This window comes from Oncorhynchus mykiss, chromosome 22, assembly GCF_057628025.1.
Source record: "Oncorhynchus mykiss isolate SJ-2025 chromosome 22, ASM5762802v1, whole genome shotgun sequence".
NCBI classification, from domain to species: domain Eukaryota; kingdom Metazoa; phylum Chordata; class Actinopteri; order Salmoniformes; family Salmonidae; genus Oncorhynchus; species Oncorhynchus mykiss.
The window spans coordinates 43,250,234-43,270,874 of NC_143043.1; the positions used below are offsets into that span (position 1 = coordinate 43,250,234).

The window sequence follows — 20,641 nt, forward strand, 5'->3', positions numbered from 1 at the left end:
GTGACGGATGTATACAGTGACCAATGAAAACTCTTAACAGATAACTATTCTCCAATCATTGCAGTAGTTAGAGAAGGCGCGTCCACGAAGGAATAAGCTGCGGGAGAAGTAGCTAGTGGCTGAGAGAAGCGATCATCGCAGTGAAGATGGCGAGAGGAATGCGGGGACTAAGGAGAGTCGTACTAGAATGTATAAAAAAGTTACCCGTCACAGCCAGCCGAGAAACACCTAAAAGGATTGGCGTAAGGTAACTGCTGTTCATGTTTTATGTACAAATGTAAATCCTGAATATGGTCAAGTTACTGCTAGCATTAGCCTACCTACAGTTCGCATTTTTTCTCGATGAAGCTAAAGTTCGCTAGCAGGTTGTTAGTTTAGTTTGCCTCAGCTGCTTTGTGTCAAGCCGGTCAATCTGCTTTTCTGTCTCAAATTAACTTTAGCAGACTACTTTAGCTAGCTTACTTACTTAAGTTATCTAACAGATTCGTATAACTAGCCAAACATGTCATTTTAGCTAACTGTTTTGACAACTAATTAGGGCTGCTGCCTGATTGCTAAATGTTAGCTATGGCAGGGGTACTCATGGGAATTCGGGACACAGTGGGTGGGTTGCGAGTTATGAGAATACATCTATAATCACACACTCTTTTTAATCGTTGGAGGATTTCTCATTTGGTTCTCGAACTGGGCACCGCCAGGCAGCCTAGTGGTTAGAGCATTGGACTAGTAACTGACGGGTTGCTAGATCAAATCCCTGAGCTGACAAGGTAAAAATCTGTCGTTCTGCCTCTGAACAAGGCAGTTAATTCACTGTTCCTAGGCTGTCATTGTAAATAAGACTTTGTTCTTAACTGACTTGCCTAGTTAAATAATAAAATCCAAGGTGTTTCCTTTGAAGCATTGGTATGTAACGTTAGTTGAGGCTTGTACAAATTGTTATTTTATCTATGGCATGTTTACAATTAGAATGCTAGTTGGCTAGACTGTCTACTACCTCCGATATCAGTCAGTGCAGTGTCTCTGCCTCTGGCTGAAATGGTTAACATGTCAAAGGCATTCATCCACTTAGCTAAGTGGCTGAAGTTATTAGAGAAGTCTGGAAAACTTCCATGTATCCAGCTACCTGTGTTACGCAATCTGTCTTTGGACATTATCTGGGGCTTAACGCATGATAACACGGACAGTGTCCTTTTGCAAAATGGTACACGACATCATATGGATATGTGTGCAATAAAAGTAAAACATTTACTTTCTGTTATCATTTTTGTCAAACCGTCTACGCATATAGTTTGACGCATGCGTTTGCTAAATCCAACGTATGCACCACACAGAACGCTCTGCAACTGCAACGCAATGCAGAAAGTCAAATGGAGGGAAATTAATTATCAGAAATTAATGGAGTTCTGGTTAACCCAAAATGCAATGACCCTGTCGGTGTGATCTAGGCATTAGGCACTGCCTAGAGTGATGAAACCAAACTCCTAGTTGCACTCCTCACTATGCCAGGAGGATGTTTTAGGAAGCTGCTAAATAGTTTACAATTGCACTGAATCTTAGGAGTTCCCATTCAAAAACACACTACTTCTGCGCTGTAGGTGAATTCAGTAGGTGCTCTTAATCTGACTATCAGTGTCTTGAAAACATAAATGGATTGAAGTTCGTGGAACTCACAATTTTGTATTCCTCACACCATGCAATGCTACACAAAATAACATCACGCAGCAAAGTGACAATACCCAAGCTGGTGGTGATGATAACTACTGTAGTCAAATCAGTCATTCTCCCCAATGCTGACCTCCAGGTATGTTGTGTGGCAATCACCAGCCAGGTGCAGCGGTGGCTAAGCTGCTGGCACCTGGCAGATGGCCATCATCTGTTTCTGTCAGGGACACAGCTGCCACCACAAGCATGTTCTCCACTAATGCGCCTCCCTCTCTGTCACTCTCTCTGTCACTCACTCACAGCTATTTCAACGCAGCTATTGCGTTGAAAGGAACTAACAGGCTTTCACCATAATCCTACCGGCTCCTACTATTCAGTTATTAGGGATTTACAGCATTTCATTTGAGTCAGTTGTGTGTATTGGTGTGCATATAGTCTTTCATTGGAATTAAACCACTGTTTGAATAGTCCTAGGTGTGTGTTGAGAGGTTGTCCTCTGAGTCAGAGATTCAAAGGTATTTTCTGACTCACTCTTTGCAAGTGTTTAATTTTGTATTTTTTTTACCCTGAAATAGTTGTCACTGGGGCAGCAGCAGGTGTGCTCACTGTGCAGAATTCAGTACGTTCACTTTACTGCTTACTGAACCGAAAATGTGACACCTGGAGGACCCTGTCTTTCTCAGCTTCAAGCCTCTGTAGCTGACAAGCCTTTCATTGGGCTAGTCACATAGAGAAGATCAACACTAGTTAAGCAGGTGTAAATGGAACGTAATTCCCTTTGTTATGCACTGTTCTCTCTATGCCTATACTGACCTTGAACGTAAGCATGAGAATAGCATACTATACACCTGCTATTTGTTTGGGGTGGAGATCAAAGAGATGAAGGTGTGTCTACAGATACGCCGAATTCTGAGCATGACTTAATTCCACCATCTTTTATGTGTGATGAAACGATGAATGAGGTCGAGCGACCTATCGGTTCCAAGTGGAACAACCTCTACTTCATTCTTTCAGATAGAAATAACCCCGTTCTCCATGTACTGTCATTTACAACTTGGGGTTTCTAAATGACAATTGTTTTAGATCTGTTTTACCTTTTTGTTGCTGAAAACAAATGTGGTACCAGTCATATGGCAGCAAACTGAAGCATATCAACTAGAAGTCTACCGATTAATCGGAATGGCCGATTTAATTAGGGCCGATTTCAATTTTTCATAACAATCGGAAATTGATATTTTTGGGCGCCGATTTCCGATTATTATTATTTTTAACTTTTTTTTTTTTTTTTTTTTTTTAATACCTTTTACTTAACTGGGCAAGTCTGTTAAGAACACATTCTTATTTTCAATGACTGCCTAGGAGCTGTGGGTTAACTGCCTTGTTCAGGGGAAAAACAACAGATTTTCACCATGTCAACTCAGGGGTTCCAATCTTGCAACCGCACAGTTAACTAGTCCAACGCTCAAACCATTGCACTCCACGAGTAGCCTGCTTGTTATGCGAATGCAGTAGAAGCCAAGATAAATTGCTAGCTAGCATTAAACGTATCTTATAAAAAACAATCAATCATAATCACTAGTTATAACTACTAATCCAGTTTAGCAGGCAATATTAACCAGGTGAAATTGTCATTTCTCTTGCGTTCATTGCACGCAGAGTCAGGGTATATGCAACAGTTTGGGCTGCCTGGCTCATTGCGAACTAATTTGCCAGAATTTTACGTAATTATGACATACATTGAAGGTTGTGCAATGTAACAAGAATATTTAGACTTATGGATGCCACCCGTTAGATAAAATACAGAACGATTCCATATTTCACTGAAATAATACAAGTTTCTGGATTCAATCATATTAATGACCAAAGGCTCGTTTTTCTGTGTGTTATTATTTTTATCATTAAATCTGATTTGATAGAGCAGTCTGACTGAGCAGCAGCAGGCCCGTAATCATTCATTCAAACAGCACTTTCGTGCGGTTTGCCAGCAGCTCTTCGCAAGCACAGCGCTGTTTATGACTTCAAGCTTATCAGCCTAATGGCTGGTGTAACCAATGTGAAATGGCTAGCTAGTTAGCTGGGTGGGTGGCTGTTGTCGATGTGTTCCTGGTTCGAGCCCAGGTAGGGGTGAGGAGGGGGACGGAAGCTATACTGGCAATACTATAGTGCCTATAAGAACATCCAATAGTCAAAGGTATATGAAATACAAATGGTATAGAGAAATAGTCCTATAAATACTATATTAACTACAACCTAAAACCTCTTACCTTGGAATATTGAAGTCTCATGTTAAAAGGAACCACCAGCTTTCATATGTTCTCATGTTCTGAGCAAGGAACTTAAACGTTAGCTTTTTTACATGGCACATATTGCACTTTTACTTTCTTCTCCAACACTTTGTTTTTGCATTATATAAACCAAATTGAACATGTTTCATTATTTATTTGAGGCTACATTGATTTTGATGTATTATATGAAGTTAAAATAAGTGTTCATTCAGTATTGTTGTAATTGTCATTATTACAACAACAAAAAATATTGGCTTTTTTGGTCCTCCAATAATCGGTATCGGCGTTGAAAAATCATCATCGGTCGACCTCTAATATCAACATCACTTTTCCCACAGTGAAGTTAATGAAATGCTGGCCTTATAACTTGATGAAATTTGGAGACCCAAGCTATAGGTTTCTTTAGCCATGCACAAATTACAGTATAGCGCCAAACCTACTGAGTTGACTTATGATTCTTAGAGTTTTAATTAAATGCCCAGACTTTTCACTGTATTTTTTTTAGTTTGTTTTATTTCTGCAAGTATAGCCAAGCATGTTGTGTTTGACTTTGCATATTTCTGGTTACTGGTAGCTTGTGGAAAAGGGATTCAAAGCAGTTGATCTTAGAAACCAACACTACCTGTTTTCACCAGAAAATGTCCTGTTTTTTTGCCCTGTGGATGTATTGGCTCCTTCACATGGTGGTTTTGTAAACGTCTGCAGTGTGAGAACATGAGCTCAGAGACCTGAGGCTCTGATGAACCATTGGCCACTGACCATTGATCTTGACATAGTTAGCTTTAAAAGGGCACCCTGCAGCAGCCGAGCGTAGCGTTTCTAATCCCATACGTACACCGACGGTTTGGTTGTTCAGCTATCGGGAAGAGGTGTCCAGAGAATTCTGTCATGCAGCCAGTCCATACATAGGAATTAGATACTTAGAAATTATTGTGAATTTGACGCTGATATGTGTGTGGAAAACTGGCAAATGTTTGGCCCTTATGATGTTTTCTGACTCGCCTCTCTCCTTGTTTCGGAACAGATATCTCTCCTCATGTGGGATCCTGATGATGAGGGTGCCACCCCTCCTGGCGGTCATGCCCAGGTCCACAGTCATCGTGGCCCCCACCCGCTCCTTCTTCAACCTGGCTGACACCTTCAACAAGAGGAAGGAGTACTCTGAGAGACGCGTCATGGGGTCAGTCACTGTGCCTCCCTGAAATCAGACCTGCCTTTGTCTGGGTTCAAATACTGTTTCAAATCTTTCAAATAATTTGAATGTCTGCTTTAGGCTGCCTGGAGTGCCAGTTGGTCATGGTTTGCCAGGTGGTCATGGTTTAGGAGTTCTCTATTAGTTCTATTGCAACAGTTCAGTGGAGCACAGACAAAGTTGCCCATTTAGAAATTATTTCAAATAATATTTAAACCCAAGTCTGCCTCCTAGAAATGAATATAGATACTCTGGTTTCTCTATGCATTGTCTGTCCTGCTCCCACCAATGACTCTCATATATCCAGTGACGGTCATAATCACTCAATTTTACACTGTTAAAAGCAACCCATTCTATGTCCTGCGCTATATTTAAAGCAACCCATTCTGTGTCCTGGGCTATATTAAAAGCAGCCCATTCTGTGTCCTGGGCTATATTAAAAGCAGCCCATTCTGTGTCCTGGGCTATTTGCCAGGCTGTTATGTAATGATTGGCTGGGAAATTGCAATAGTCTGACTGCGTTAGTCCCCGGGCAAGTTGAGACATGGGGGCAGAGAATGTCAATCATCCCTGTTAAGTAACAGTCTTCTTCCGTTGATGACCTTCACCTACATTACAAATAGAATTTAAGGTCAGAGTTTGGAGGACTATCCTCCCTCTGTAAGAGATGTTGACCCAGGCCTCCTCTCTCTCTCTCAGGTACTCTATGTTGGAGATGTATGAAGTGGTAGCTGGGGTGGAGAACTACCTTCACTTCGTTCCCTGGTGTAAGAAGTCTGACGTGGTGTTCCGGCGCTCGGGGTTCTGTAAGGCCAAGCTGACAGTTGGCTTCCCCCCGGTAGTGGAAAACTACACCTCGCTGGTCACCACAGTGCGCCCCCACCTGGTCAAGGTAAGGCACTGCAGTAGCAGCTGGTAACTCCCACCACTACTGTATATGCAGTGAGGGTACTTGGCTAGATCTAAGATAAGCAGCTGTGAAGTAGATGGACACCGGGTGTGTTCCTGTTTGTCTTAATTGCTGTTGTGTTGAATAGCTGATCAGATGTCACTGTCTGGAGAAGTGTTTACCATCTCAGGAACTACATACATATTATATAGCAATCTTATGAATATCGCAGTGGGCCTTTTTAATAAAGATGACCTGGAATGCAGCCACTGTGGTTATATCAGCAGTCTGACCGTGGCTGTGTTGACCCTCAGGCAGCCTGTTCAGACGGTAAGCTCTTCAACCACCTGGAGACGGTGTGGCGCTTCAGCCCTGGCCTCCCTGGCTACCCTCGTACCTGCACGGTTGACTTCTCTGTAAGTACCTCAACACACTGCACTGTGGGTATCTGGGGCACACATAAAATACACTAACCATGTATGCGTCTCCATAAGAGTTAGCTATGCATCTCTACTATCTTTGGCACTGTTTTCTTCTCTCAACGTTTTTTTTTTCCTTCTCTCGCACACATGCATGTATACATGATCATATGTCTAGATCACTTTCTCAACCATTCTCCACACCTCTCCACCTCCCTCTCTCCACCTCCCTCTCTCCACCTCCCTCTCTCCACCTCTCCCTCTCTACCTCCCTCTCTCCACCTCTCCCTCTCTCCACCTCTCCACCTCTCCAGATCTCCTTTGAGTTCCGCTCCCTGCTGCATTCCCAGCTGGCCACGGTGTTCTTTGACGAGGTGGTGAAGCAGAACGTGTCGGCGTTTGAGAGGCGGGCCGGGAAACTGTACGGAGCACAGACCATGATCCCCAGAGAGCTCATGTTTCATGAGGTGCACCACACGTAGCGTGCCCCAACGGTTCATCCTCTCTCTGCGCACACACACACGGCGGGAAGGGGGGGAGAGGTTAAATGCCTGAACACTGCAGTGCCTTATCAGAAAACCAATGATTTTATACCCATTAACTGCTTGTGGCTAGATTCTGTCCCCCTCCCTGCCCCCCCAAAAGACCCTCCCCCCTGTACCACCATAGACCCCTACTGGTGCCCTCTCACCCCAAAGAAACCATCAGCACCTCTGGCCAGTAGGCACATCTCAGAGCTTAGTGCTTTCCCCATGCGGTGAGCACAGGGCTCATAATAGCCCTCTTGTGGAGATATAAAAACTCTTCTACTAAGGCCTAAATAAAGTCTGTTTATAGTGAAAGGCTGTATCAAAGGATCGGCTTGTACATTTTTGAATGAAGTGTGAGCACTTGAAGATCGACGTTTCCTAAAGGAATGTCACAACACTGCCGAGCAGATGTATACACACGGCCGTGCCTACCTACACATACCTGTTCAAGAGGTGCTGTATTGCAACAATGTTACCGGGGACATTTCTGCTGCATCCCATATAGCACATTGTTCTCTAATGACCATGGGAGGCATGTTGTTCAGTTATGGCACTTGTGCAATATGTGTTTAGTTTTCTAAATGCAGCTACTTTTTCCCTAGAGATATCCACTGTTTAAAAGGGCCCAGACTGGCTAGGCAGGGTACAGTGTCATCCAAACTGTGTGTCAAATGGCACCCTATTTCCTATACAATATACCCATAGGGCTCTGGTCAAAAGTAGTTTACTATATGCACTACGTTTGACCAAAAGTAGTGCACTATAAAGGGAATAAGTTAACATGTTGGTTTCTTGTCTGCCAGTCAGAATACTGTCAGTGAGGTATCTTACCATAGAACCTTTTAAAGATGTCACTCTTATGTACACCCAGTGACCTTTGACCTGATCCTAGTGGAATCATATTTATATTTTATAACTTTAAGCATTCTACTCCTATAAAGATATTTAAGATAAGAACATGTACATATTGTTTTAAAGACCACAGATAAGAGTGCTGGCTGAACTATAATTGTTGTTTTGGGGATTGTTTTATAGTGCAAACGGAGGTGTTTCAATGAGCGAATATGTATAAACTATTTTTATATTAAAGTGGTGTGTGTAGTTCTAGTTGCACTGTTAATGTAGACTCCAGAACATTTAATGGGAAGTCTGTTTCGGTGTTGTGCCTTCCTCGGGTTTAGAGTTGTCAACATCTGATTGGTTGACTATAGACGAGGGAATCATGTGAGAGGTAAGAATAGAACTGACAGTAAGTTATGACTCCTGCTGGACAAATACAGAACCACATGCACAAGAGGAAACAATTTTTCAAGGACAGAAATGCTGTAACCAAATACCATACCAACAGGTTACCTTGCCAGAGACATGAGCTAAGATACTAATACTACATATTTAACCAGGAGAGCTCAATGTAGACTTGGGCTCTCCAACCTTGTTCCTAGAGAGCTAACCTGTAGATATTCACTCCAAACACAATTCTAAATGACCCGATTCAGGTTACCAACTAGCTAATTCTTGAAATCAGGTGTGCTAGATTAGGGTTGGAGTGAACCTACAGGACAGTAGTAGTCCAGGAACAGGGTGGGTGAGCCCTAACAAACGATCACCAAATTGACAGGAATTTCATTCTGGGGTGGATTATCTAAGTGATGTTAGCTATTGCGTTTTCCAGAATTCCAGTTCAGTATGTCTGGCATTGTACAATGAAATGATCAGATATGTGAAGTGTTTGTTCATGAAAGCACAATGGTTTTGTTCAGAACATTTGGTTTTATTAAATAAAAACAAATTAATGTCTACATTGTACAAAACATGTCAAATGATCACAATTGGTTATTTGCAAAGAAATAATGTACTGGGGGGAGGAGGAACACAGCTCAACACTTCTTGACTGCACGGTTGTTTATAGTACTGATTGAACACACAGTAAACGTAGGCTAAACATCTATGAGCAGTAAGTACAAATCCGGTCATGAGGACATCAATGGGTTTCACATTAACTTGTGGCTTGGCCCAAACTGCTGTAACTAGTCCGACCAACCTACAGTCCACCTCTGCTAGAAAGACATTCAGCTATCTTAATGCACAATAACCATCCTATAGAATTCTGATATGAATCTTTTGGTTCCAAAGTTCTAGAATATTTGAGTATTGAAATCAGACAAAGTAAAGGAATGCTCATGCGCCGCAATTATTTTATTTTCATTAACTCAACTGAAAAGGTTACGGTTCCTCCCAACATTACTTGGGTGAAACAGGACAAAGCTAAAACTAAAAGGTTACGACAAAAATTGACAGTGGCATGCCTGGCCAAGTTTCCTTTCTCCAGCAAACCCCCTTCTAGCTACAGCTATCCTGTGTTTAACCATTTATTCAAATCAGCCTCGTCTTTAATGTCAGGAAGTTACAGGCTTCATTACTTCCATTTGATAGAAATTACAATTTATCAATACCAGCATTGCATTATTCGCACTGGTTAGCATCTTTCATAAACAGTGAATATTCTGCATGTTGCTGATGGATGATGAGACGGCCATGTTTGTGAGGTAAATGGAGGGGGCCTCAGTTAATAAGGGGGGGATCATCAGGGCAGACTGGGGTCTCAGAGCCTCAGTTAAAGAGGTAGAGAGATGGAGAGAGGCTGAGCGAGGACAGGCTGGTCGGGTAGAGGGACGGAGAGAGGCTGAGCGAGGACAGGCTAGTCTGTTCTTCCAGAGGGTGGAGGGGAGACAATCAGCAGAAGTAGTGTGGTTCATCCATTTGCAGCTCCAACAAAACTCACGGCCATTCAGTTTTGGCAAGTCTGGGGGTTGGAGGGACAATTTGCCCCCTAGCCCCACACTGCCATTAAGTTTTTACAGCGCTTTGAGGTGGGCCTCAGAACATGCCACCGCCCATACCTCCCATACCTCCCATGCCGCCCATACCTCCTGGCATGCCACCCTCCTTCTCCTCCTTGGGCAGCTCTGTGACCACACACTCAGCAGTGGAGAGAAGGGATGCGACACCTGCAGCATCCATTAGTGCAGTCCTCACCACCTGTAGGGGGAGACAAGACTCAGTCCTTGTTGTAATACAGACATACACCAAGAGAGGGAGCCAGAGCACTTCAGCCGAGAACCTGTAATATCACTAGCAGCCATTTGCTGTCTATGCAACTTCAGTCTAGTGAAAGCATACACTGTAAACCTTATTGCAGCAACTAATCAATCTTGTATGAATAAACATTCATATAAAACTTTGCCAACATTAGTTCTGTACATTTTCCATCACTATAAAATGAACATGTCTATTGTATGCTGGGTGAATGACAGCGAAATGACATTGTAGTGCCGAGCTAAAGCATCCATACCTTGGTGGGGTCAATGATGCCCTTCTCTACCATGTTGACGTACTCTCCTTCCATGGCATCGTAGCCGATCTCCACCGCGGCCTGAAGGATCTTCTCTACCACTAGAGAGCCCTCCACACCAGCGTTCTTAGCAATTGTCATGGCTGGCACACGCAGGGCTCGTCTGATGATGTCAATTCCTATAGACAGGAAGCGATATACCAAGTTAAGCTACATTACTTCTGTCTAAAAGTTTGAAATGTATCTCGCCACTCCCATGTGACCAGATGAAAGCCTATTGGCAAGTTGGGTAAAGATTAAGAACTCTACTTACCAATCTTCTGGTCAGAGTTGATGGGCACGAGGGCATCCAGGGCAGGGATTGAGCGCAGCAGGGCACAGCCACCCCCGGGCACGATGCCCTCCTCCACAGCGGCCCTGGTGGCATTCAGGGCGTCGGTCACACGGTCCTTCTTCTCATTCACCTCCACATCACTCGTTCCTCCCACCTGAAACAGAACAGTCAGTGGGTGACTATCTCTTTCATGCATGGTGGATACAGGAGCAACTCAAATGTAAATCCTGTCTCACATTAGGAATCTCCTAATGTCAACTCATCCTACCCTGTTTTTTTTGCTCCGTATACAAACGAACAACAACTTACAGAAGCACACAAATCTGCCCAGACCGCATGCATTATTGTTCGCCACAAGGCTTCATTGTTTTTCCTCCATCACCCATGCTATTTCAATAAATAATTTTCCCATTGTGTTGATGGCGGATTGACTGATTTCGAAGTTTGGTATACGTTTATTTTTAAAGACGTGAATCGCCAGCCCATTGGGTATATTCTAGGCTTATTTCAATAGCCAGGACTAAAATGTGACAATATTCAGGACAATTAAAAGGACTAAACAAATGTAATGCAATTATACTGTCACCTATCCCTCTTAAGCTCTCTCTCTTCAATCCCCTCCATACAGCCCCCGACCTCTTCTCCTCTGACCTTGAGCACAGCCACTCCGTCAGACAGCTTGGCCAGCCTTTCGTTGAGCTTCTCCTTCTCGTAATCGCTGGTGGTGTTCTCCAGCTGCTCAGCGATCTGAGCCTGCCTCTTCTCGATGGATGCCGTGTCTCCCTTCCCCTTCAGCAGCATGGTGTCGTCCTTGGTCACTGACACCTCGCCCACCTGGCCAAAGTCATGTGCCTGGATGTCCTCCAGAGCAATGCCCACCGCCTCATCACCAAACACCTAAGGAAGAGAGAGGAGGGATGTCAGTAAAGGAAGGGCAGGATTTGAACAGGTAATCATTGGCCCTGATAAAATATTTTAAAAATGGTATCCATCTTTTAAGAGGGGGACAGAGGGTGCACTTCACCATTATTAGAATAGGGCCATTGGGTGCCGAGCTAAACCCTTAACCATGGGATAAGCAAGACTTTGCAACATTCATTGATTGATTGATTGATGAATCATGCCAGTGCAGACGTGTCTGAGACCAAGTGTAGGGACACTGGCCTGCTGTGGGATGCAGCCAGACAGGGATAGGAGAAGACATGTTTCTGTGTGCAGGGGGAATGACAACCGCAATGAAAAGGCTGTACTGTAACTTATCCTGTTTTTCCTATTCCTTTTCTCAAGTAGTGATTGACTGATATAAGTTGGGATGGTTACAGTGTAAAGTGTTCTTACAGTAGAAATGGATTGATGTCTGTATAGGCCCTACGGTGATGATTAGTGTAAAGTGTGCTTACAGTGCCCCCGGTGGCCACGGCCATGTCGTGCAGCTGGGCCTTCCTGTTGTCTCCAAAGCCTGGGGCCTTGACTGCCACCACTTGTAGTCCCACCTTCAGCCTAAAGACAGAGTAGAGGTTAAATGAACACACCCAAACTGACATCATCCAGCATCTACACATAAAGGAGGGCAGGAATAGCAAAATTGTCTACAGCTTTATTTTGAGGTTGACTCTTCAGTTATCAATACCCAGAGCTGAATGATGTTGGTGATATATCTCAGTGTTCTATATTAGTAGTGCAGCCATGTGAGCTGGTTCTGTCCCATTGGCCCAGGTGCTCAGTCAGTGTTGATGTGAAGGGGAAAGGTCCTTAAAACAGGTCCTTTACCTCAAGGGTGTTTACTGGTTAAATTAAGGACACTGACTGACCTGCTGAGGACAAGGGCCTGTATTCACCAAGTGTCTGAGCAGGATTGCTCATCTAGGATCAGATCCCCCTGTGCATATCTAGGATCAGATCCCCCTGTGCATATCTAGGATCAGAACCCCCTGTGCATATAATTATGATCCAAAAGCCCAGACTGATCCCAGATCAGAACTGCTACTCTGGGACACAGGGTGCTAAAGGGACAGGGAACTGACCTGTTGAGAACCAGGGTGCTGAGGGCCTCTCCGTCCACATCCTCAGCCACGATGACCAGAGGTTTCCGGTTCTGGTTGGCCAATTCCAGGGCAGGGACGATGCTCTGGACAGTGGAGATCTTCTTCTCACTCAGCAACACATAGGCTTCCTGAAACTCACACTTCTGGCCTGAGGGACAGAGATGAGATAAAAGCTCCAAAATGGCCAAATGTGGAGAATCAACATCATAAAAATACATTAAATCTGTAGATCATCAAGATCACCAGTGTGCTGGAGTTTCTTTTAATCTTAAAGCCACAAAATAGCTGGGCATGGTGGTGGGGTCATGGCAGACGGGGGACCTTACCTTTGGCTGTGTTGATGAAGTAAGGTGAGATGTATCCGCGGTCAAACTTCAGCCCCTCAATGATCTCAAGCTCATCATGCAGAGTTTTGCCATCCTTGACAGTGATGACTCCCTTGCGGCCCACTTTTTTCATGGCGTTGGAGATGATGGTGCCGATCTCCACGTCTCCATTAGCAGAGATGGTGGCCACCTAGCAGACAGAACAGAGCATTGAAAACTTTACATTCAACATCCAAGAAGGCTGTCTTAATATATAGTAGAATATAAATATTGCATCCGTCTATTAAATAATTATTTGTATCAATTGAATAAATATGAATATTGACTTATTTGATCAATCCATATTCTTAACACAATTGGTTACCTGGGCAATCTCCTCAGGTGTGGTGACTGGCTTAGACATCCTCTTCAGTTCAGCAATGACGGTCTCCACAGCCAGCATGACGCCACGGCGGATCTCCACAGGGTTAGCGCCTTTACTAATGGTGTCAAAGCCCTCCTTGGCGATGGCTCTGGCCAGCACGGTGGCGGTAGTGGTGCCATCTCCTGCTTCCTCGTTTGTGTTGTTGGCCACGTCCTGGACCAGCTTGGCACCGATGTTCTGGTACTTGCACTTCAGGTCGATGGCCTTGGCTACAGTGACGCCGTCCTTGGTCACCTTGGGGCTGCCCCAGCTCTGCTCAATGATTACTGTGCGACCCTGCAGGAATGTGGCAAAGGATACAGCTCAAAACACTTGTGTTCAGTTGTTCCTGCCCGAACAAGACACACCGTGGTGCACACGGTTCTTCGGGTGGAAATAAAACCCAAATAAAAAGTGATACAATAATGAATTGGTTATACATAACAGACATCTGACCCCTGGGTGAAATTTAAATAGGACAGAATTGTATATATTTATTTGGCACCGCAATATAGCAGAAGGTATAGTCATAGCAATTCCCTCCTCCTACCTTGGGACCCATGGTGACGGCGACAGCATCAGCCAGCAGATCCACTCCCTTCAGCATCATGGCCCGAGCATCGGCTCCAAACTTGACGTCCTTGGCGTAGGCTCGGGTGAGGTGGGGGGCCAGGGCCCTGCAGACTGGCCTCATCTGTCTCATCACCGTGGGTAGACGCAGCATCTCTGGAAGGGGGAGATAGAGAAAAATTATAGGGGGGCGACACTACCAATCATTCAGTCACAGAGCAGCCAATAAAAAAAATGTCATTTGTCAGCTGTTAGCTATCTTGTTTTATTTTGCACTTAAATTGTTGGTAAAATCTCAAAGTAGCAAACAGGAGTCCATGTTTGCCCTGTAACAAATGAATCTTCTGGATTATACCAAAGACTCCTTCTACCCCCCCCCCCCCCTCCCCTCGGCCCATATGTCACATAATGACTGTCTGGAGGTGACAAAACAAGCTATACAGTACAACCTATTGGCCTTCCATGATACAGCAAGAGTCATCAGGGAATAATTAACCAATGAATGACAGCATTCCCATGATGAAATACCCCTGAAAATCTCAAGGACATAACCCAGAGCAAGACTACAAGCAAATGTGTGTTTGAAGTCTTGCAGAAAGACAAAGAAATATCCATCTTACTTAGCAGAACATGGTCTAAAAGGGAAAACGTCAAAAGGAGAGAATCTGAATAAACTGTCACAGTAGGCTATCATAAATGAGCTTACACGTTGGCAGAATGTATTGTCTATATAACCCAAATCAAGGGCTCAGGTTAACATACTGCACATTTCTCAAGGTCCTGAGAACAAGTAGCATTTAGCTGCCTGAGTCCATGTCCGGCACGCTATTGCACAGTGTTGTGCATCCGATTACAAATTAATCTGAGACGTTCATTCGGAATCGTAAATTATTTATTTCTGTGATGGGGCGTTTGCTGATATTTGCGACATCGTTTCTGAAATGTCTTGAACCGGTCTTTTCCTGATTCTCCCCACGTGTGCGTAGGTCATGCGTCACAAGGTTAAAATCGCACAGCGTATGGAGAGTGCGCAGTAAATGCCTTACCTCAATGAATGAACTACTTAATTAATAAAAAAATGTACTTGTCGTAAAAATGTCCAGCACAAGCATTATTTGTCAAATAATGCTACATACAACAACATTTATATCGCAGCCGATACCAGCCCGAGGTAGCCATTTATTAGATATCCCAAATTGATTTTGAATAGGCATTTAAAACAAAAAAAATATTGGCAAGACTGGGACTACGTTAATTTGTCACGCCGGTATGTAGATGTATGAAGATGAAGATGTAGATGAGAAAAATGATACGTTTAGCAATCGTTTGGAATTAGGCCTAGTTGTGATGGTGACAAAATAGGTTGTAGGGATATGCATGAGTCAATGTTAGCCAGATAACGTCACCAATTGGGCTATCTGTCATTACCGAATTAAGATCAGAGCACATGACATCGAAATGAACGTGAAAATAATTGCATAACTAATGCTAATTGTTAACTAGCTACCTTCAAAAGCTGTAATGTTAGTTAGCTAACTACCAATTTAACTTACCAAATAGATAGATTTACGGAAAATACTGGAGAAACAACGACAAGTAGCGATGCCATAATTACCAGTGCCTGATATTCAGGGACATTAGGAGGTAAATTACCATTCCAAACGAGCATGGCTACTTGACTGTCCTTGCTGGATGGAGGCTTGAAAATACTAACGATGCTCGCAAAAGCATTGACGTTTGAGACAGTTCATTATGCTGTTTAGACTGATGCGCTACATAGATTTATAAAGACATAATAGTACTTACTTGTCGTTTGAAAGATTTTAGGCTGGCACGATTTGGTCGTCTGGAGGAAACTGAGTGATTAACGTTATAGAGTTGAGAAGAACGACCAGAGGTGTGGTGAATCGAACTTCAGAGACAGCACTGCACATGGCTTTTTGCATCCGGGTAATTTACTGGTCCGCCCCAAAACCTGCATAGGGGAAATATAAATTATATTTGCTGAAATTGAGTGACATTTTGTATCATATGTATTGTATTTCAAATTAATGGGCTATCTATGTACATGCATAAGGTAAATTACTTTATTTTGTGAGTTTATCGTGTAAAAAATGAACTTGGCACTGTAATGCTCGTTCCTGGGCACCCAGATTCCAGAATGTACTATTGGAGAAAAAAAAGAGGGGTCAAAGTTGGCACATTGTGCAACATTGCTGCGAATTGCAATCACATAAAAACTCATGAAGTATTAGTTATAATTTCATCATAACTGTCCTGACGAGTCCCCCCTGCACAAGTGTGATCATGTTATGTTTGCACGTGTTACGACGTGCTTTTTTTGCGTTATGTAGAGGTTATGGAATATTCTGGAACGGAAACTGTCCGGGAACCGTAAAGTAAGAACATTTGAAGACACGCATGCGCGTCCCAGTTCTCGATATTTCCTCACGTGGAGTTTCCGCTTCAGCCTGTTAGATCCACACTCAAGACGAAATCGGGGCTCAACATCACGAGGTTTCAACGACTATCACTTAAAGATGGTAAGGCATTCTTTCTCAAAACAATGTCACATAGCTAAGATATAATTTAGGATACTTAACGTTCTGCCACAAACATACTTGCTAGCTAGCTAGCTAGCATAACGAGTTTCATAACGTTAGCAAACTAGCTAGCTTGCTAATTATGCCTTGTTTTCTCTCAGACAAGGTCAGACAGATGTTGCCATTTTCAGTGTTCGCACAAATAGTCGAGCTTGTTAGCACCACTGCAAGAATACAGGATGAGATGAGTTTGGCAGCTTCACACTGCGCAAAGTACTTCAGACAATGTCAAGCGAGCTGCCATGCATGATTGTGACAAAGCAGATCATTAACAGTTAACAGACACCACTTGAAACATTAAATCTCCAATCGTTGGTTATTGGTGAAAATATACATCTGAATTTGGTATTGCTAGCGTTGTACTTAGAATGAATGAAGTGATGACACGTGACGTGAACCATATTTTGCCTAAACTAATCTGAGGCCGCATGCTGTGTGGATGATCCTTTGTGCACAAAACGTTAGCCATCAGTTTTTATTTTTTTATATATATTTTTTTAAATCTCATTTTACATTTCATTAATTGATCGATTCTGTTTTTTTCTGGTGCAAGGACACGACAATGAACAACGACAATATTAAATACCGGCTCCTTATCAACCACTTCTGGTTTACGTTGCTTCAGACGTCGTGATCCCATGTGCAACTGCGTCAGAGCATTTTAATTTGGTCTGGGCTATCCAGGGTCCTTGGGAGGTTAGGTAGGGTTTAGGGTAGGGAAGTCCAGGATAGCACTGACCATTTTCAGTTGATTATTAATTTCAGCACTTGCTGCCTGTTTAAACATTTCAGACTAGCCTATATACTACAATAACTTTAGTATGCAACACAATTCCAAGTTGGAATACTACCCATTACCCCATTACCCTGGGGGATCTGAAGCATGAGACAAATCTGAAGAACAGACCTTGAATGTTTTCTCTGGAGGTCTGGGTCCTTGAGACCACTATCTAGACCCCACAAAGCTTTCGTCGCCATGCCTTTCGTCTCAAGGACCCAGACCTCCAGAGAAAACATTCAAGGTCTGTTCTTCAGATTTGTCTCATGCTTCAGATCCCCCAGGGTAATGGGGTAATGGGTAGTATTCCAACTTGGAATTGTGTTGCATACTAAAGTTATTGTAGTATATAGGCTAGTGTGTGTGTATAGGGGTGTGTCTTGCTGACTTGTTCTGGAATTTACTCCAACAGTCCCGCCATGATTAGTCTAAAAGATTATCTGTGGGTCAGGGTTCTGTCCTTCACTGAGATCATGGTAAACATTGGCAGTACATCCCCCCCCCCCCTCACTGTTTCCCCTGTTTCAGAGATGCCCTTCACTCAAGGTCAAAGATAAATTTGCTAGCAGACTGGCAGCTGGTGTTGCAAATCTTCTGTTTTGGTACCTTGCAATGTGCTGGCCACATAAAGAACCCACACTCTTCTTAGTAGTCTTAGTTTAAGCTTGAAGATCGTCCTAAATCAGTATTCAAACAATTGCTTTCTTTATACCTGTCATTAGTGAATACAAAGGGTTTCTTTGTTGCCTTTGGCAGGCTCTACTTGGCAAATTGCATGGACACTGCTAGTTATCAAGGTCCATCCCTATGGATATTCCTCCCCCATTCTAATGTAATGAACCCTCTGATTTCCTGTTGCTGTTACAGAGGTCTGTATAGGAGAGTACCACTAACCCGTAGTAAGTAGGTTTATGAATACCTAGTTGATAACTTGACCAAACTTACCAAACCAAGAACTCTGGGAAGACGCCAAAGGTTTAAATGTACATATTCCACCAAAATGTCCTTATTTTCAGTGGCAGATGGCTACAATGCATCTCCTTTTGGCTATTTAAGGGGCCACTATGGGGGGCCCCCTTCTGCTTTTGTTACTCAAGTCTTTACCAGTTCACACAATGGATCTCAGGCTCTACCTAGTGGCTATTTGAGGGTATGACCATTGAATGCTAAGCACTCACTGTAGAAGAGTCCAAAACTCTTCAACTCTGATGTGCTATTTAACTAAAATCAGTTGCAAAGTTTGTTTTGTTTTTTAAGTTAGATTGCAGTGTTTTGTTTGTACATTGTCTCTGTCAAATTAAATACTTCCCCTTCGTCTTATAGGCTTTCAGGAAATTCCTTCCCATGTTTGACCGGGTGCTGGTGGAGCGTCTGGCTGCAGAGACTATGTCAAAGGGGGGCATTATGCTGCCAGAGAAGGCCCAGGGCAAGGTGCTGCAGGCCACAGTGGTGGCAGTGGGACCAGGCTCTACCAACCAGGTAACGTACTGCTCCTGTTTCACTCTCTCCGGCTAAACAATAGCTTATGGCTGTGCTGTCGAACTAACTGGCTTGTCTGTCTGGTGTGCAGTTGATCAGATTTCAATGCAAGGAGATTAGAAGTGTTTATCTTCATGGACCACATTGATACAATATAGTAATCTTTTGATGTGAGAGCTTGCTGCTCTGGCTTGTGGCCATAGAGAGAGAGAGAGATAGAGGACGCATATTTATATATGTGCCATTATAGCGTCTGACAGCATGGGCAGTGCCATTGGGGCTACTATTCATAGGAAACCCCACCCAGTTGACTACTTTAAAATGGTGCAAGCCCCTCAATGGTGCTGTCCATGCAAAAATGGCTTTTGGCCACTAGAGGCTTCTATCATTCTCTATTGTTGTGTCTAAATGTGTTGTCTACTGATCTCATTCAGAAAGGATATCTGACACCCATGAGTGTCAAAATTGGAGAGAAGGTCCTTCTGCCAGAGTACGGAGGAACTAAAGTTCACCTGGAAGACAAGGTATGTCTAAAAATGTTATCTATAAAATATCATCCTTATCTAATACAATGATTAGTTGTGGGAGTAATCTACATGTTCATTAGACTATAAATAATTATGACCACAGTAAAAGCAATTGATTCTTCTAATTGTCTATTCAATTTCCACATTTGTCTTTCAGGAATACTTCCTGTTCCGTGATGCTGACATCCTTGGCAAATATGTAGAATAATCCTTTTTGCGTTACAACCTCCATTCATCCTAATATAGGTTGCCTCGTTTTTGTTTCTTATGTTATTCAATTGTAAATAATTCTGATCATGTTTTGTTACAATAATAAAGTCAACTATTGAATCTAGATGTGTTGCCTCTTTCATACTCCTGCCAAGCAGATATTCTAGATGTGCAAGTGGGGACTCTTCATGCTGAGGAGTGAGTTTGACAGATAACAAGTTGAATATGCATGAATTTTCCACAAAAAATCAGATCTGCATAAGACTTTGTTGAAGTACCAGTTGATTAGCAACTGGTTTGGGTAAATGGAAAAGTCCTTCCACTCCTGCAATACACTTGTTCCATGAAACTACTTTTGTATTACTGCAGATAAATATTCTATATACAGCAGCTTCGGAAAGTATTCTGACCCCTGGACTTTACACATTGTTTTACAGACTTCGATTATTGTTTTTTCCTACAGACACCATTTTTTTTACTCAATCTACACACAATGACAAAGTCAATTCAGGTTTTTAAAAATTTTAGCAAATTTATAAAACTATTACATTCACAAGTATTCAGACCCTTTACTCAGTACTTTCTTGAAGCACTTTTGGCAGTGATTATTAGAGGTCAACCGATTAATCGGAATGGCTGATTAATTAGGGCCGATTTCAAGTTTTCATGACAATCGGAAATCGATATTTCTGGATACCGATTTGGCCAATTTTTTTTTTTTACACCTTTAATTTAACTAGGCAAGTCAGTTAAGAACACATTCTTATTTACAATGACAGCCTAGGAAAGGTGGGTTAAATGCCTTGTTCATGGGGCAGAACGAAAATTGTACCTTGTCAGCTCGGGGATTTGTTTTTGCAACCTTCCGGTTACTAGTCCAACGCTCTGACCACTTAACTTACATTGCACTCCACGAGGAGCCTGCATGGCAGGCTGACCACCTGTTACGCAAGGGCAGCAAGAAGCCAAGGTAAGTTGCTAGCTAGCATGAACTTACCTTGTAAAAAAAACAATCTTAATATAATCACTAGTTAACT

At 43.0% G+C, this 20,641-nt stretch overlaps 3 protein-coding genes across 3 annotated transcripts; 2 read left to right on the forward strand and 1 right to left on the reverse strand.

Moving 5' to 3' along the window:
- Positions 1-105: 105 nt before the first annotated feature.
- LOC110501836 (coenzyme Q-binding protein COQ10 homolog B, mitochondrial) lies at positions 106-8,788 on the forward strand. The gene is made up of 5 exons (XM_021579685.3): positions 106-247; positions 4,972-5,127; positions 5,839-6,031; positions 6,343-6,444; positions 6,762-8,788. Exons 1-5 carry the CDS (start codon positions 147-149, stop codon positions 6,927-6,929), a joined length of 720 nt encoding a protein of 239 aa, XP_021435360.2. The 5' UTR covers positions 106-146; the 3' UTR covers positions 6,930-8,788.
- LOC110501838 (60 kDa heat shock protein, mitochondrial) lies at positions 8,725-15,937 on the reverse strand. Its single transcript, XM_036959264.2, has 10 exons — positions 15,814-15,937; positions 13,988-14,163; positions 13,399-13,734; positions 13,035-13,224; positions 12,688-12,856; positions 12,064-12,163; positions 11,315-11,560; positions 10,643-10,817; positions 10,330-10,508; positions 8,725-10,016 (listed from the first exon to the last, which is right to left on the reverse strand). Exons 2-10 carry the CDS (start codon positions 14,159-14,161, stop codon positions 9,855-9,857), a joined length of 1,731 nt encoding a protein of 576 aa, XP_036815159.2. The 5' UTR covers positions 14,162-14,163; positions 15,814-15,937; the 3' UTR covers positions 8,725-9,854.
- On the forward strand, positions 15,749-19,728 carry LOC110501840 (10 kDa heat shock protein, mitochondrial). The gene is made up of 5 exons (XM_021579688.3): positions 15,749-15,957; positions 16,362-16,550; positions 18,712-18,867; positions 19,302-19,391; positions 19,552-19,728. The coding sequence occupies exons 1-5, from the start codon at positions 15,940-15,942 to the stop codon at positions 19,600-19,602; spliced, it is 504 nt and encodes a 167-aa protein (XP_021435363.1). The 5' UTR covers positions 15,749-15,939; the 3' UTR covers positions 19,603-19,728.
- The last annotated feature ends 913 nt before the right edge of the window (positions 19,729-20,641 follow it).

Excerpts from the sequence above, each read along its gene's own strand:
- LOC110501840 (XM_021579688.3), top strand. Across the intron at positions 16,551-18,711 it reads ACGACTATCACTTAAAGATG|GCTTTCAGGAAATTCCTTCC; the intron begins GTAAGGCATTCT and ends TTCGTCTTATAG. Across the intron at positions 18,868-19,301 it reads GACCAGGCTCTACCAACCAG|AAAGGATATCTGACACCCAT; the intron begins GTAACGTACTGC and ends GATCTCATTCAG.
- LOC110501838 (XM_036959264.2), bottom strand. The coding sequence starts at position 14,161 with ATGCTGCGTCTACCCACGGTGATGAGACAGATGAGGCCAGTCTGCAGG. Across the intron at positions 12,857-13,034 it reads CTTCATCAACACAGCCAAAG|GCCAGAAGTGTGAGTTTCAG; the intron begins GTAAGGTCCCCC and ends TCTGTCCCTCAG. Across the intron at positions 10,017-10,329 it reads GCATCATTGACCCCACCAAG|GTGGTGAGGACTGCACTAAT; the intron begins GTATGGATGCTT and ends CTCCCCCTACAG.
- LOC110501836 (XM_021579685.3), top strand. The coding sequence starts at position 147 with ATGGCGAGAGGAATGCGGGGACTAAGGAGAGTCGTACTAGAATGTATA. Across the intron at positions 5,128-5,838 it reads TCTGAGAGACGCGTCATGGG|GTACTCTATGTTGGAGATGT; the intron begins GTCAGTCACTGT and ends TCTCTCTCTCAG. Across the intron at positions 6,032-6,342 it reads TGCGCCCCCACCTGGTCAAG|GCAGCCTGTTCAGACGGTAA; the intron begins GTAAGGCACTGC and ends GTTGACCCTCAG.